General features: G+C 39.3%; 1 protein-coding gene across 3 annotated transcripts in view; it reads right to left on the reverse strand.

Moving 5' to 3' along the window:
• Positions 1-12,703, reverse strand: part of TMEM132D (transmembrane protein 132D) — a 215,712-nt gene that overhangs the window by 149,388 nt on the left and 53,621 nt on the right. For 2 of the 3 annotated variants that reach the window (XM_052690816.1, XM_052690815.1), the window contains exon 2: positions 4,604-5,492. The exons of the other annotated variant lie outside the window; for it this stretch is intronic. In XM_052690816.1, the coding sequence (XP_052546776.1) occupies positions 4,604-5,364 (761 nt within the window). In that variant the 5' untranslated portion in view covers positions 5,365-5,492. The remainder of the gene's footprint in view (positions 1-4,603; positions 5,493-12,703) is intronic. 3 annotated transcript variants of the gene reach the window in all.

A 12,703-nucleotide genomic window follows, 5' to 3' on the forward strand; every position in this document is an offset into this window, starting at 1 on the left:
TCTACCACTAAAATATGATTTAATTCAGCACCAGGAAAAAGAAATGATTTAGCTCAGAACTAGAAGAGCATACAAGCAATTTGATAAAATGTCAGTCTTGTTCAAATTTTCTTGCTGTATAAATTGAGTGGTAATGATTTCAGTTCCGCCACCCTCGTGTATTTATGCAGCCTTTTTCATGTTTGCTGGCTTTTATTGATTGCTAGATAAAACGAAAAACAGAAGTTCATGCAACCAAAACTCCAGGGCCTTTTAAGACAGTTTATCCAGATTATTGATGGACATCACTTATTCACTACCACAATTTCACACTAGTCACTGCATTCACACAACTATCATTAGAAGGCAGACAAACTCTTTATAAAAAGAGTGCCCAGATATCTCTGACTCCTGAGTTTGGTTTATAAATGTAGTAGTATCATACACAAAACTTGAGTTCATCTTTTCAAATAGCATCAGTGTTTCACAAGCTTCAAATATAATCTTCTTTCATAAGAATAATGCTGCTTTATACATTTTACTTATTTTTTCTGGAAATCCAGTGATAGATTTTGACAGCGAAGCTCAAACCTATATAAAGGTTAGAATGGAGTGGACCTGCTTAGTATAAAATAGGACATTTCTTGCTGCTAGTGAGGCTAAACGGGATTTGCTCCAAATGAAAATAATTTCCAACAGCTACTCACTCAGCAGCAGCATCTAAAGAAAATGAAGGCCATAATGCTACAAACATGACAGAATACAAGAAATAAAGGCAAGATTCTTTAGCTGAAACCCATTCCATTATCTTTCACTTAAGAGTTTATTTTCCTTAGGAATTTTTAACATCAAAAGAAAGATGCTATGAAAAGTTAAACATTCAGAAGTGTTGTAATTCATTGGCAATAGGATATATTTCTCTCTCAAATTACAAATAAAATTTTGGCCAATAATCAAATCAGTCACCACTGCAGAAGCAAGCGTGGTTCTGTGTGGTTTGGGATTATAGCCATCCTTTCTACTTCTTGAATACCTCTGAGCCAAAGATCCCAAGTTCTCATTGATATCAGTAGAATGGGCTGCTTAAAAATTGCTGATTTCTTATTAGCAGATGAGAAAAAAGTCAAAAAGTTCATGTTTCTAAACTTGTGGCTGAATGTACTTCCATCCTGAGCTTCCTGTGGCAGCAGCCATGATGCCCAAGGCTTCCCCTTGTAATCCAAATCACCATGCAGCAGCAGTTCCACCACTGCTGCCATCATGGCTTTGGCCACAGTTTGAGACTCCTCTGAAAGTTAATTTCAGAGCTCAGCATTTCTTTAAAGCCCTCAGTGTTTTCTTGTAGGTTACAAAGGACAGCCTTTCTCCAGCCATCAGCATGTAAAATAATGATAAAACAGTTTCAGTGACAGCATAGACCACATGTCCAGAGCTGGTCAGTATCAAGGAACTTTGAGGTTTGCCTCATTGAGGAAGGGCTATGGGCTTCAGAGCTGCTCTCTTTGGGCTGGGATATATTAACACTGACTCCACATACAACCCTCTAGGTGGCCACTTACAAAGAACACAACAAACAATTCGCATTCAAAAGAAGTAACAGAATAAAAGGCACAGGATGTTTGATTATTTCTTCTCTAAAGGCATTTAACACTGCTTCACTGGGAAGATATTGCTCATTCCTTGTATACAACATGTTATCTTCAAATACCTGTTTATATTAGCAACGATAAAATGGCTTCAGAGAAGATAAGCGACTTGGCTAAGACCAAAGAGGAAGCAAGTGTGTGATATAAGCTGAGAAATCAGTTTCTCAAGGCTCAGTGATCCAGTATAAGTTAGCATTTTGCATCTTCCAGAACGATCACCTTGGGGATCGTTTCCCATGAGAAGAGGGGATAGAGTTTACTCTCAATATAATTATTCTGAAACAAAGAATTTTCAGCAGTTGTGTGTTCATTTATTTTTTGCTTGTGGTTGCTTTACATTACTGTTGCTTCTTTTTTGACCTGTGCATCCTATATTTTCCATCTGTTCAAGTCATAATTTCCAGTCCAATGGAGCAAAAGCAATGGTAAAAGCATTTTGCCAGCAGCCCTTGGCCTTGCTTTATGAATACAGTTGCCAAGTCTTGCTGCCACTCAGGCTAAGACTCCTAAATGTAAGAGACAGTTTCAAAATAAAGATTAATACTAGTACAATTTTCTCATAAAAGTTACATCATGAGGAAGTCTTTGCTTTCCTTTCCTTTATGAGAGAGATCAGCACCGTAAAAGACCAAGTAGATGCAGCATGTTCTCACACTATTGATATTTGCAGCATAGGAGCAGCAAACATGGAGACGACCAATACCCATCACCATGCACACACTGTATGCCCAAGGAGCTCAGCTGTACTGCAGCTGCAGGCAGAGGCATGGAGCAGTCGCTATCACCAGCACCACTAGGTTAGAGAAGAGCAAAAGGAAGAGGCAGATAGATTAACTAACTGGCCTAAAATCACACTGGAAGCTTTTGGCATATTGGGTACTAAATCTGTCTCCTAGATGAAATCCAATGTCTTCATCATATAGTAATGGCTGGCAGTGAGTCTCTTGTACATATTCATCAGATATAACATCATTTATGTTCTTTGCCAACTAGGGATCTAGCAAGATTCCCCTTCATTCCTGAGGTTCTCTTCCCAGCCTGGGAGCACTGAATTTGGAAACAGCCAGAATCTTAAAACCAAAAATCAAATACATTTTGTTTCAGAAAATAAACATTAGAAGCATTTATTTAGAAGGTTGGTGTTCTATTTTCATCCCCATTTAAGCAAGATTTTTGAAAATTTTATTAACCTACATATACCAAAATTATCTTAGTTATAAACCACCTCTACTTTTAACTGATCACAGTTCACAGAAATACGGATGGCTTTGAAGTCAGATTTCTAAGACACTGAATTCATGGTGTATGAGCCAGTGAAGATTTTTTAACCTTATTTCCCTGAGATAGAAAAGTTTTTTAATATTTTAAATGCATCTTCAAATGTAATAGCAGTCTCCATGTGTGTTTGAAATTGTATCCTTTTAAAGTCACTAGAATACAGAAAGCTAGAAAGATGTCCCTGAACACTTACAAACTCCAAGGAATTCAGATTGTGTGTTTTGAAACCAGTCACTCACAGCAACCTGAATCTTTGACAGATTGACTCAAAATGAAAACCTGCTATGGTAAAGAGAGTGGATATCCTCCTGGCGTTTATCTTCTACCAGATGAAGAGAAAATAACTGTCCTCAAATCAGCCACCAAGCATTGTGGTTATTTGTTTTATGTATCACATATTTATAGAGGAAAAAATGACCTGATTTATATAGCAAATCTCTTTCTCCAGAAAACCCATACAAATCACCACCCCCCAAAAAAAAATTTTAAGAATGAAAAGATTGAGCCCTGAAACATCTAGGTGAAGAGAGACAGATTTTTGGAGTTTGAGATGTATGAACACCAGAGGAAAGAGAGTGTGTTTTGTCTCAAGTCCGAGTAGGAGCTGATTCCTTAGGTGAAGGTACCCAGCACTTCCAGCCTCCTTCACAGCCACCAACTGTGACATTTGTAAAAGGGAGCAGTGAGCTTCCCATGTTTATGAGGCACCTCGTCTTTGGGAAGCAAGATTGTGTGCCATTGGGAACCTTGGCAACAGTGCTCATTTCCGAAACAAACACTCAGGGCATGGCAGTCCATCTCAGTAACCGCAGTACAACGCAGCTCCACTTCTGACAGAGCTGCTGTGACTTGCTAATAAGGGCTAAAAGAAAGAAACCAGCTCTGCACCCACTATTCTTCCACAGTACTGTCAGATACACAGCAGTGCTGGCACGCAGAGCCTCAGGTTTAAAAAGACAACCAGGCAGTTTCACTTGCATGTAATGCACAATTGCTCTCAGTTTACCACAGTGTAGCCTTTGATCTTGGATTATTTTGGATATGTTTGCTCTTGGATGATATCAGCAGTTACAGTGAACTTCCCACTAACATTCCAAACCTTGGAAAGTGGCACTTTGAGTATAAATTTAAAGTTATACTCAAAGCAGGTATTTTTCATTTCCAGACTTGGTCTTTGTATGTCAGTAGTAGCATGCTTGAGTTTCCGAAGTATAAAACAGAGTCAGGTCTACAACAAGCTGTGGGAAGGTATTTAAGCATACAAATCCTGCTCAGATGCCTAATTTTTACTCAATTCCTATAAATACCTTTGTGGATTTGAGCTTTACTAATTTTAACATGAGTTCAGTGAGAGATTAGGAGTACCACAAACCTCAGTTCTGGAGAATTTACATATTATCTCCTATTAGCACATAAATGGGTCTCAGGTCTACTAATTTAATATTTTTAAAGTAGTATTCTAAGGCCCTTTGTTGAAATTGTCCTTTCACACTGAAAAAGATCACATCTCAGCAATTCATACAGTATTAGACTGATCAGTACACAAAGAATCAAGTCAACCAACTGTAATTCAGTTTCTATTGAGAAGGAATTGAAGAATTTTGGTAAAATTCATACATGAGGAAGTGACTTCCCATAGCAGGAGTAGGGGAGAAAAAAAAAAACAAAAAGGAAAGGTACAGAAAAAAAAATAGCCTTACCTCAGTGTGAATTGATCTTCTGTTGAATTTTTAGCAATAGATACAAGGAAAGTCAAGATGTCACCTTGCTTGACAGTCTTTGGTGCATACCAAATGGCAATATTATTATCCAACCTCATTTCATTTAAGGAAGGGACAGCATGTGTCTGGTAAAGGAAAACACTTCCAATCCTCTGCAAGGGAGGTCCCGACTCATCAATGTCATTGCGCCCTGGTCGGATGCCATTACTTTTCCTAACATCCTCCTTGGTGCATTCCCCTTTCTCATCTCCTGGTTGTATGGCATAGTACAGCTCCACAGGACTCCCTTCAGAATGCTCCATTGGTTTCTTACGGCCAGCTACAACGGTGGGGGGGTTAAACCAGCCTGGCAGCAGTTCCAGCTCTGCCACACACAGCCCCAGGTCCCCCTTCAGCCTGCAGCTGCCTCTGACTTCCCGCGTCTCTCGGAAGGCGAACACCCGCAGGCAGGGCAGCCTCTCGGTCGTGCTATAGTCATCCCAGTCCCTGCCCACAATGTAGAACAGGACCTGGACTTTGGGCTTGCTAGGGTAGATTTTGTCACTCATTATGAAGGCCTTAAGTTTCCAATTAAATGAGAACTTGTTGGTAGATTCAAATGGATTTGAAGACAACATTAAGTCCTGGGGCACTACTTGTTCAATGGAAAAAGGTCCATAGCTGGCATTTAGCACAGGTGGCCTCTTGGATTTGTAGATGAGAAATGACTCCACTCGCGACTGCAAGCTAGAATTCCTCATAATATCCTGGTTGGCTTCCTTAAGAAAGAAGGAAACATCTGCATTGTGGATACGATATGTCACAGGCAAGTAAGTTGGCAGTAAAGAAAACCTCTGTATGCTTTCCAGGATCCCTCGACTCTCAGTCACTGTTGAAAGGAAAGGAAAGTTTAAAAGATCAAATCTTCAAGTCATACTGTGACATAACCTACCTGACTTTAATGGAGGCTTGGCAATGATGTGGGTGGTACTAGTGGCAATAATAAGCATTATCAACTCATGCAGAAGTAGCCCAGGTAAACAGTGATTTATCCAGCTTGCTTGGAAAGCAGTAGGGTTTTCTACGTTCTATATGGCAGACAGATAAAAAGAGCAGCTTGTATAGGTTTACTCGTGCCAAAGGTCACATCTTCGCTTGCAATATACATTTGTTATTGGAGAGCAAAATTACCCAGTCAGCAATTGCAGCATAAGACCACTGCACACATTTAAAAAAAGATTTGATCATTACGGCAAGCTGCACCTACACAGGCAATCAACATCATGATTTATATCAAATGCTACACATGGACCACTCAGACTCCACTTCAGCAGTCTTTCCAGCAGCGTCAAGCAATGCATGGTCATCAAGTGGCTTCCTGCACAAAGCTGAATTTCTCCTGGAGAATAGTTAGCACAATAAGCAATGCACAAAAGCTCTGCTACAAGATTTCAAAAGGAGTTTTATTTATTTGCACCCCATTTATGACCCCTTCTGTTTAACTGCATTTATGAAAAAGGGTGCTTTTTTTTTTTCCTCCAGTAAATTACCATCAAGCCTCATATCACTGCTGTTACCCAACCTTACATCGTTCCTTAATACAAATGCATTATCTGTAGGTTGTACACCACTGCACATGGAAAGAACATTTTCAATGACACTGAGCCTCTCACTGTGAGGCATCTATTTTAACTGTGCCACCAAGCAATTACCTGAGGCAGGCTATCATATTAAAGAATCAACTCTCCATTCTTTCTCAGAACTGTCAGTCCCAAAGAGCAAAGACATACACTGTTAAAAAATACAGATGTAAATACAATACGACCTTCCCTGTTTGAACATCTGACCTTCATGCTCATGTCTTCACAGTCCAATTCTGCTGTAAATTGCATTATTTTTCCACAGTAAATTCAAATCTGTAACCTTATTCAGAAAAGTGACAAAAGGTTTACATGGATGACATCCAAAGCAACCCAATTTCCCGAGGTGTATTCCACAGATGCTTTATTAGCCCTTATTATTTGTTTGGAATCTGACCTAAATATTTATTGCCTAGTTAGGAAGTGCAGCAGCCTAACCTGATGACAGCTTTGTCTAGCTACCAATCTCTCTCTTATGTGCTGCAATTCACTGTAAAACGGCTCAAATACGCTTGAGGAGGCTTGTTACTTTCAGATCCTATAGGAAGGTATTCTTTAAAAACTGCTTTCAGACTGCTCACCAAAAACAAGCTGGAAAATGCCGCTCAGAGCAACAACCATCTTCTCCACCCACAGGCAGGATGACCTGAGAGGGAAATTTGCCTTTGCAGGAGATGAGGGTAGAGGAAGCCTGCTGCTGCTCCCCATCACCAGTGTACCTCCACAACAAAGCAGCCAATGCAGATCTCGTTCAGATAAGAGCAGGAACATTAGAACTGTTTTGAAATCCAAAACTTTTCCTCTTCTAAGAGTAAACCGCAGCAATTCTTTGGATGCAAAACCACCCCCTTTCTCTAGCCTTGGTCTTTGTATCATTTGGCTTCCACTTTCTCTCTCTCTAGCCACTCCAGTGAGTGACAGCAGCTGAAGTTTTTAAAGACCCTCTCCTAAACAATCGCCCAACGAATATCTAACAACTCTAAACAGCTTTGCTAGTACTTGGAGTTACAGGGATGCATCTCTCCTATCCAGCCCTAAGGCAAAATCTGTTCTGCTGCTGTATTTCCTCATATCACCCAGCCCATAACATCATTCCTCCATCTAATGTCCCATTTATAAATTCCATGCTCATTTTGTCCTCCTCCCAACAGCTTGGCAAAGCACCATTAAACACAGAGAGGCATCAAGGAGGCAACTTAGAGGAAAAAAGCTCAGGGTATTCAATTTTTTATTTCCCTTATTTTGATTGCAGCTCCCTCCCTTGCATTCCACGGGGAGAAGTACATTATTTTTATATTAAAACTAACAGAGTGTTTCGCCTCATAATTTTTTAATCATTTATTTTAAAGCTTAATTACCTAAGGGCTTAAAAATCTTCCCTCTATGTTCCCCATCTCCATAGGACAGTGTTCCTCAGAGTTTGTAAATCAGTGACTGGTCAGAACAGAACAAGTGCTTACTAAAAAAAAGAAACAGTCCCATCAGATTGAGAAGGGTCCGTTTGTTTTTAAACTCCTGAGCAACTGCAAACTGGTCTGCTCATGGCTGTGCTTTGCCCTACCAGCAAGCTGTCACTGTGCACTGAATTCATATTCATGCTGGAAGCTGACAGCAGCTTTCCAAACAGCCAAAGGCCAAACATTCAAACAATTTTACACTTTATCTCGGAAGAGTTATAATCAACACAAACAGAAAAAAAAAATGCTCAAAAAACTACTCTGAGTTCTGATGTACCATCTGGATTTTGACCATGAGAGTTTATTAAGGATTCTGAAGGATAGGAAATTAAACACAAAGACTACCAGAGTCCTTGATTGCAACCATGGCAATTTCTGCACACATTATGCATTTTTGCAGCAAAAAGGAAAAATTGCAGAAGATTACAATTTGCTGTGTTTTCAGATGAGACACAGATTCAAAATTTTCAGTTACACCATCTACCCTATATATTACATCAAATCTTTAACATCATAATTACAATTCCACAGGGATAACCCAGGGAAAAAAAATACATAAAAATCAGTGGTACCAGGTCAGAACAGCCTTCAAGGAGTTCAGTCCATCCACAGTAGGATAGATTGCCAGCATTCAGATGCAGTTCACACAACTTGGAATTCATTAGTTGTAGCAAGCCTGATACAAGATCAGTTTCTTAAGCTGAGACATCATAGAGGAAAAAGAGATTCTCCCAAGGGACTACAGCAGGCAATGTTGGGTCTTGAGGGACTGCTGCTGTGCAGCATTACTGAACTCAAGGGACTGACCCTGCCCTGGGAATGCATGATTTGGCTGCTCAGTCTGCTGAATATCTACTGAACTTGTGGACTGGTGTTGCAGTACTCTGGTTCCAGATGAACCGCAACAGTTTGAAACAAGCCAATACAACCCAATTCTGACACTGCACTTATGCCAGGAGCTATTATTTCTCAACCCCTAAAAACTATATCTGTATTTGATCTCTCATGCTGTGAATGGTTTGTTGAGGATTTCAATCAGTGCCCACCTGGGAAGAGATGCTGGAGGATGGTAGATTTCTTTCCTTTCTCTTTAGTAAATCTTCACTGACTGATGCTGTTTAAAAAGTACTTGTCATTGATGGAAGAAGCAAATTCCTTGCAGGTCAGTGAAGTTTTAAAAACCCAAGAAAATAGCAGCATATTCAGTCTTCTCCCTCACATCCAAGGCTTGTGCATGTGATATATCCCTGAACATGACACTGTAAACATGCTGCATTTATCCTCCAAGAGTCAGACTGCTTCCTTGATTAGGCTATTAACTTTGTACTGCAGTCTGGCTAAAAAATCTTAAATCTTTATTTCTTTAATATCATGTAACAGCAGCTTTCGGTCAATGACAAAATCACTATTCATAGCTCAGTTTTACTGCAATGTTATTGACCATGGCTTCTGAAAATTGAAGAAATCTGACAGACCACTAACTTCATTCTGTATTGTCAGATCCTTGGGATTTCATTGCCCTAACACTTTATTTCTAAACTGTTCAATCCATGACCATACATTTACGATAAATAAAACACTCTTCCAATCAATTATATAATATTACTATTTACAAAAAAATAATTGCTTTTTTCTTATGACTGCTGGGAATAACTGCTTAGGAAAACTGCCTTACCAGCTGCAAGATCAGACTGGTAATAAAATATATGAAGTTTACTGCTCTATCTCTAAGATTGAGATAGGTGGTTCTTTCCAGTTCAGAAAGAAAGTCTACATTTTAGTTACTTTTGGACATTGAATCTTCCGAATGTCTCTCCTCTCCTGCATATGTAATGCCTTGGAATTTTGTCTTTGATCTAATACTCCACAATTCTACAGGCTTGGGGCAGTGGCTGGACAGCTGTGCAGCAGAAAAAGATGTGGAATGCTTGACAGCTGGCTGACCATGAGCTAGGAGTGGGACCAGGTGGCCAAGAAAGCCAACAGCATTATGGCTTGTATCAGAGAGTGTAGCCAGCAAGACTGAGGAGATGGTTGTTCCTCTGTACTCAGCACCAGTAAGATTGAACCTAAAGTACTGTTTTCAGTTTCGGGTCCCTCACTACATTTATCATGCTCTTAAAATATGATTATCAGTCATAAAAGATTTTTGACAACAGCTGTACAGTGTGATGGCAATATTTTCTTGAAGTATCTCATTTTACTGAAGTTTGTAGAAACCTCCACAATTTTATCATTGATGTCTGAACAGACTACATCCCATCATTTACTAGGTGAGAGATGAACAATCCCAAAGTTATTTTGTTATTCATATTGACAGACAGATAAAAAAAATCTTTTAAACAGAAAGGCCCACAGAGGCTTTATATTACCAAGTGATACAAAAACGATCAGAGAGAAATCACATAACAAAGGAAAGTTCCCACCTGAAAAGGCAGCAAAGTAATAATCACAGAGAAAAATATTGAGATGAAAGGATATGACAGTTTCACACAAGATCGGATGTCAGCCTGAACATGAAAGGGCAAAGCAGTGATGGACACCACAAAGTTTACAGTAAGGAAGAAAAAAATACAGTCACAGTAAGTACTGAGGAATGAGTAACTAAGACTTCTCCGTAGCTCCAGATACAAAATATCAATAATCACAGAGAGGTGCCCCCAATCCATCAGCTGCATGTGATACGAGGATCAAAAGGACATGAAACATAAGATGGCATCACACCCCTGCGTGTTGATTACAGCAACTCACTGGTCCACCTTCACACACACACACACACACACACACCAGGTCTTGGCCTTCTCTGTGATTCTGATGCATTTAATAAGTCACGAAGTGATGATCTCTAATGATTTAGTACAAGTCTATGTGCTGTAACAAAGGGCCCCAGCACCCTAGTGGTGAAAGAGCTAGAGACAGGCTGTAGAAACATTAGAATGCTTCTAAAGGTTTCTCAGGCTCTGACCAGAGTTTTCAATGGCAGTAGTTGGCCTCCCCTTCCCTGCCCTCCCATGACAATACTTATAGAAGAAGTGACTGTGTAGATGCTGCAGTTCTGCTAACAGGACTTTACAGATGGAAAGAAACAAATTCTATGCATCAAGTTAACAGCTGACTTGCAAAAGTAATAAGCCAGTTTCTGCCGCTGGCCAACACGACTGTATGCCCTAATCCAATCCTAGCTGCATGTGAACTTGCAGCACACAAGTATTCATGCCTTCTGGATGATCGTTCTCCTGCTTTCTTAAAGGTGCTAGAGCCATCAGTTTTCTTAAAGAAGAGGAAATTTAAAATTCATTTTAAATTTGTTTATCCATATTAGGTCTCTACATCTTGCTGTAGGCTCTGTGTCTAACACTGAATTTGTAAAGCCAACAAACGAAAGCAGTTAATGTTAGCAATGGAAGATCAGTAACGATTAAAAACTAAGTCTCATTTAAATAACTATTTTACTGGCATGTGCAATATATTTCCAAGAATGTTAAGAAAACTAATGATGTTCACTAAATACATACCTATTTCATACTCACTAGAAAAAGTGCAACCGAAACATCTTCAGTGTGTTCTCAGAAGGAAGAGAACATTCCTGACTACTTCCAACTTTGTCAACTAAGCAGGGAGCTAACATCTCTCTCTCTCAAAAAAAAAATATTGAAATTATCTTTTCATAACTCCAAAGTATTTTTCTCCCAATGCAAGCAAACTGAAGGCCAAGACCTCATCTAATATTCATTTAACCAAACCTAGGAAAAGTTCTTTGCTCATGCAAATCTCCAAAGTTCTATTCAGAAATAGATTCTACCTTTTAAAATCCCCTTTTAAATAGGTATGAGATGGAAAGAAAAGTGGTTTGTAGAGAAGCTGATGAGGATACAGAAGCTACACAATTTGACACTCCATAGACACATAAAAATAGAAAGATAAACTGGAACTTTTCCCCTTCCCCTGCCTGATAAACCCTCCAATGTTTTCTTTAGCACTTCTTTGGGAGTTTGCTCTGTCAATTTTGAGCCAGTTTCACATCTCTTCGCAGATTTTAAAGGTCATATTAAAATCTGCCTCAGCTAAATATTCGTTTTTTTGAAGCCTGACTGGAAATTGGAATGTTATACCCTTGGTGTCACAGACAGACTCCTCCAAGGAGGATGCTGTGAGGCATGGAGCTGAGGACTCTGTCTATTTAATTGCAGGGATATTTCTCCCAGAAAACATAGAGGATCTTTGAAATTCAGCAGCAATGAAGACTGCAGGGGAGCTGAACAAGAACCACTGAGAGCCCAAATTATTTTCTCTACCCTGTAATTATCCTGGATACTTAAAAATCCCTGCTACACGGACATGAATAGTTCTGCATTCTAGTCCCACTGAGAAGCTTCGAACAAAAGATTTCAGAGGAACTGGTGAAAAGCCTACAATAGAAAGCTCAGAAACAATAACAATCCTACATATAAAACAAATTACAGATACATTTTCTGCCAAGCAGGTCTTCACATTTACAAAGAGCACAAATTGAAGTCCCTGTCGTAGCAAGCTCTCAGAGTCTGGTTCTCTGAGCATTCAAAATAATTATCCTCACCACTGTCACAGTTCATGTGTGCACATGTGAATCCACACACACACATATTTAAAATAGTTGAATTCACTTTTAATATCTACATTTGTGTGGGTATGTGCAAATCCTAATGCAAACATCCTGCTGTATACGTTAAGTCTGTACCAGATGGATTCTAGAGTCATATAAATGACTGATGCTTCCAATCACTGCTTGTAAATAACAGATTGAAAGATGAAGTCCTCTAATTGAATGTCCTCAGAGTAAAGAGCAGCATCTACTAGGTAGAGTAAGACAGATGGTAGGATTTTTCTATGAGCAGAAAAGCAATAGAAAGGCATTAACCAAATTAAGTTGCATTTAGAACTTGCAATGGCCACTAGATCTTATTCAGTAGGAATAATTTATAGACTTGATGCTGCAATTTGATATATTCTACTCTAAACTCGTG

This window comes from Tympanuchus pallidicinctus, unplaced genomic scaffold, assembly GCF_026119805.1.
Source record: "Tympanuchus pallidicinctus isolate F22 unplaced genomic scaffold, pur_lepc_1.0 scaffold28, whole genome shotgun sequence".
In the NCBI taxonomy this organism is placed as follows: domain Eukaryota; kingdom Metazoa; phylum Chordata; class Aves; order Galliformes; family Phasianidae; genus Tympanuchus; species Tympanuchus pallidicinctus.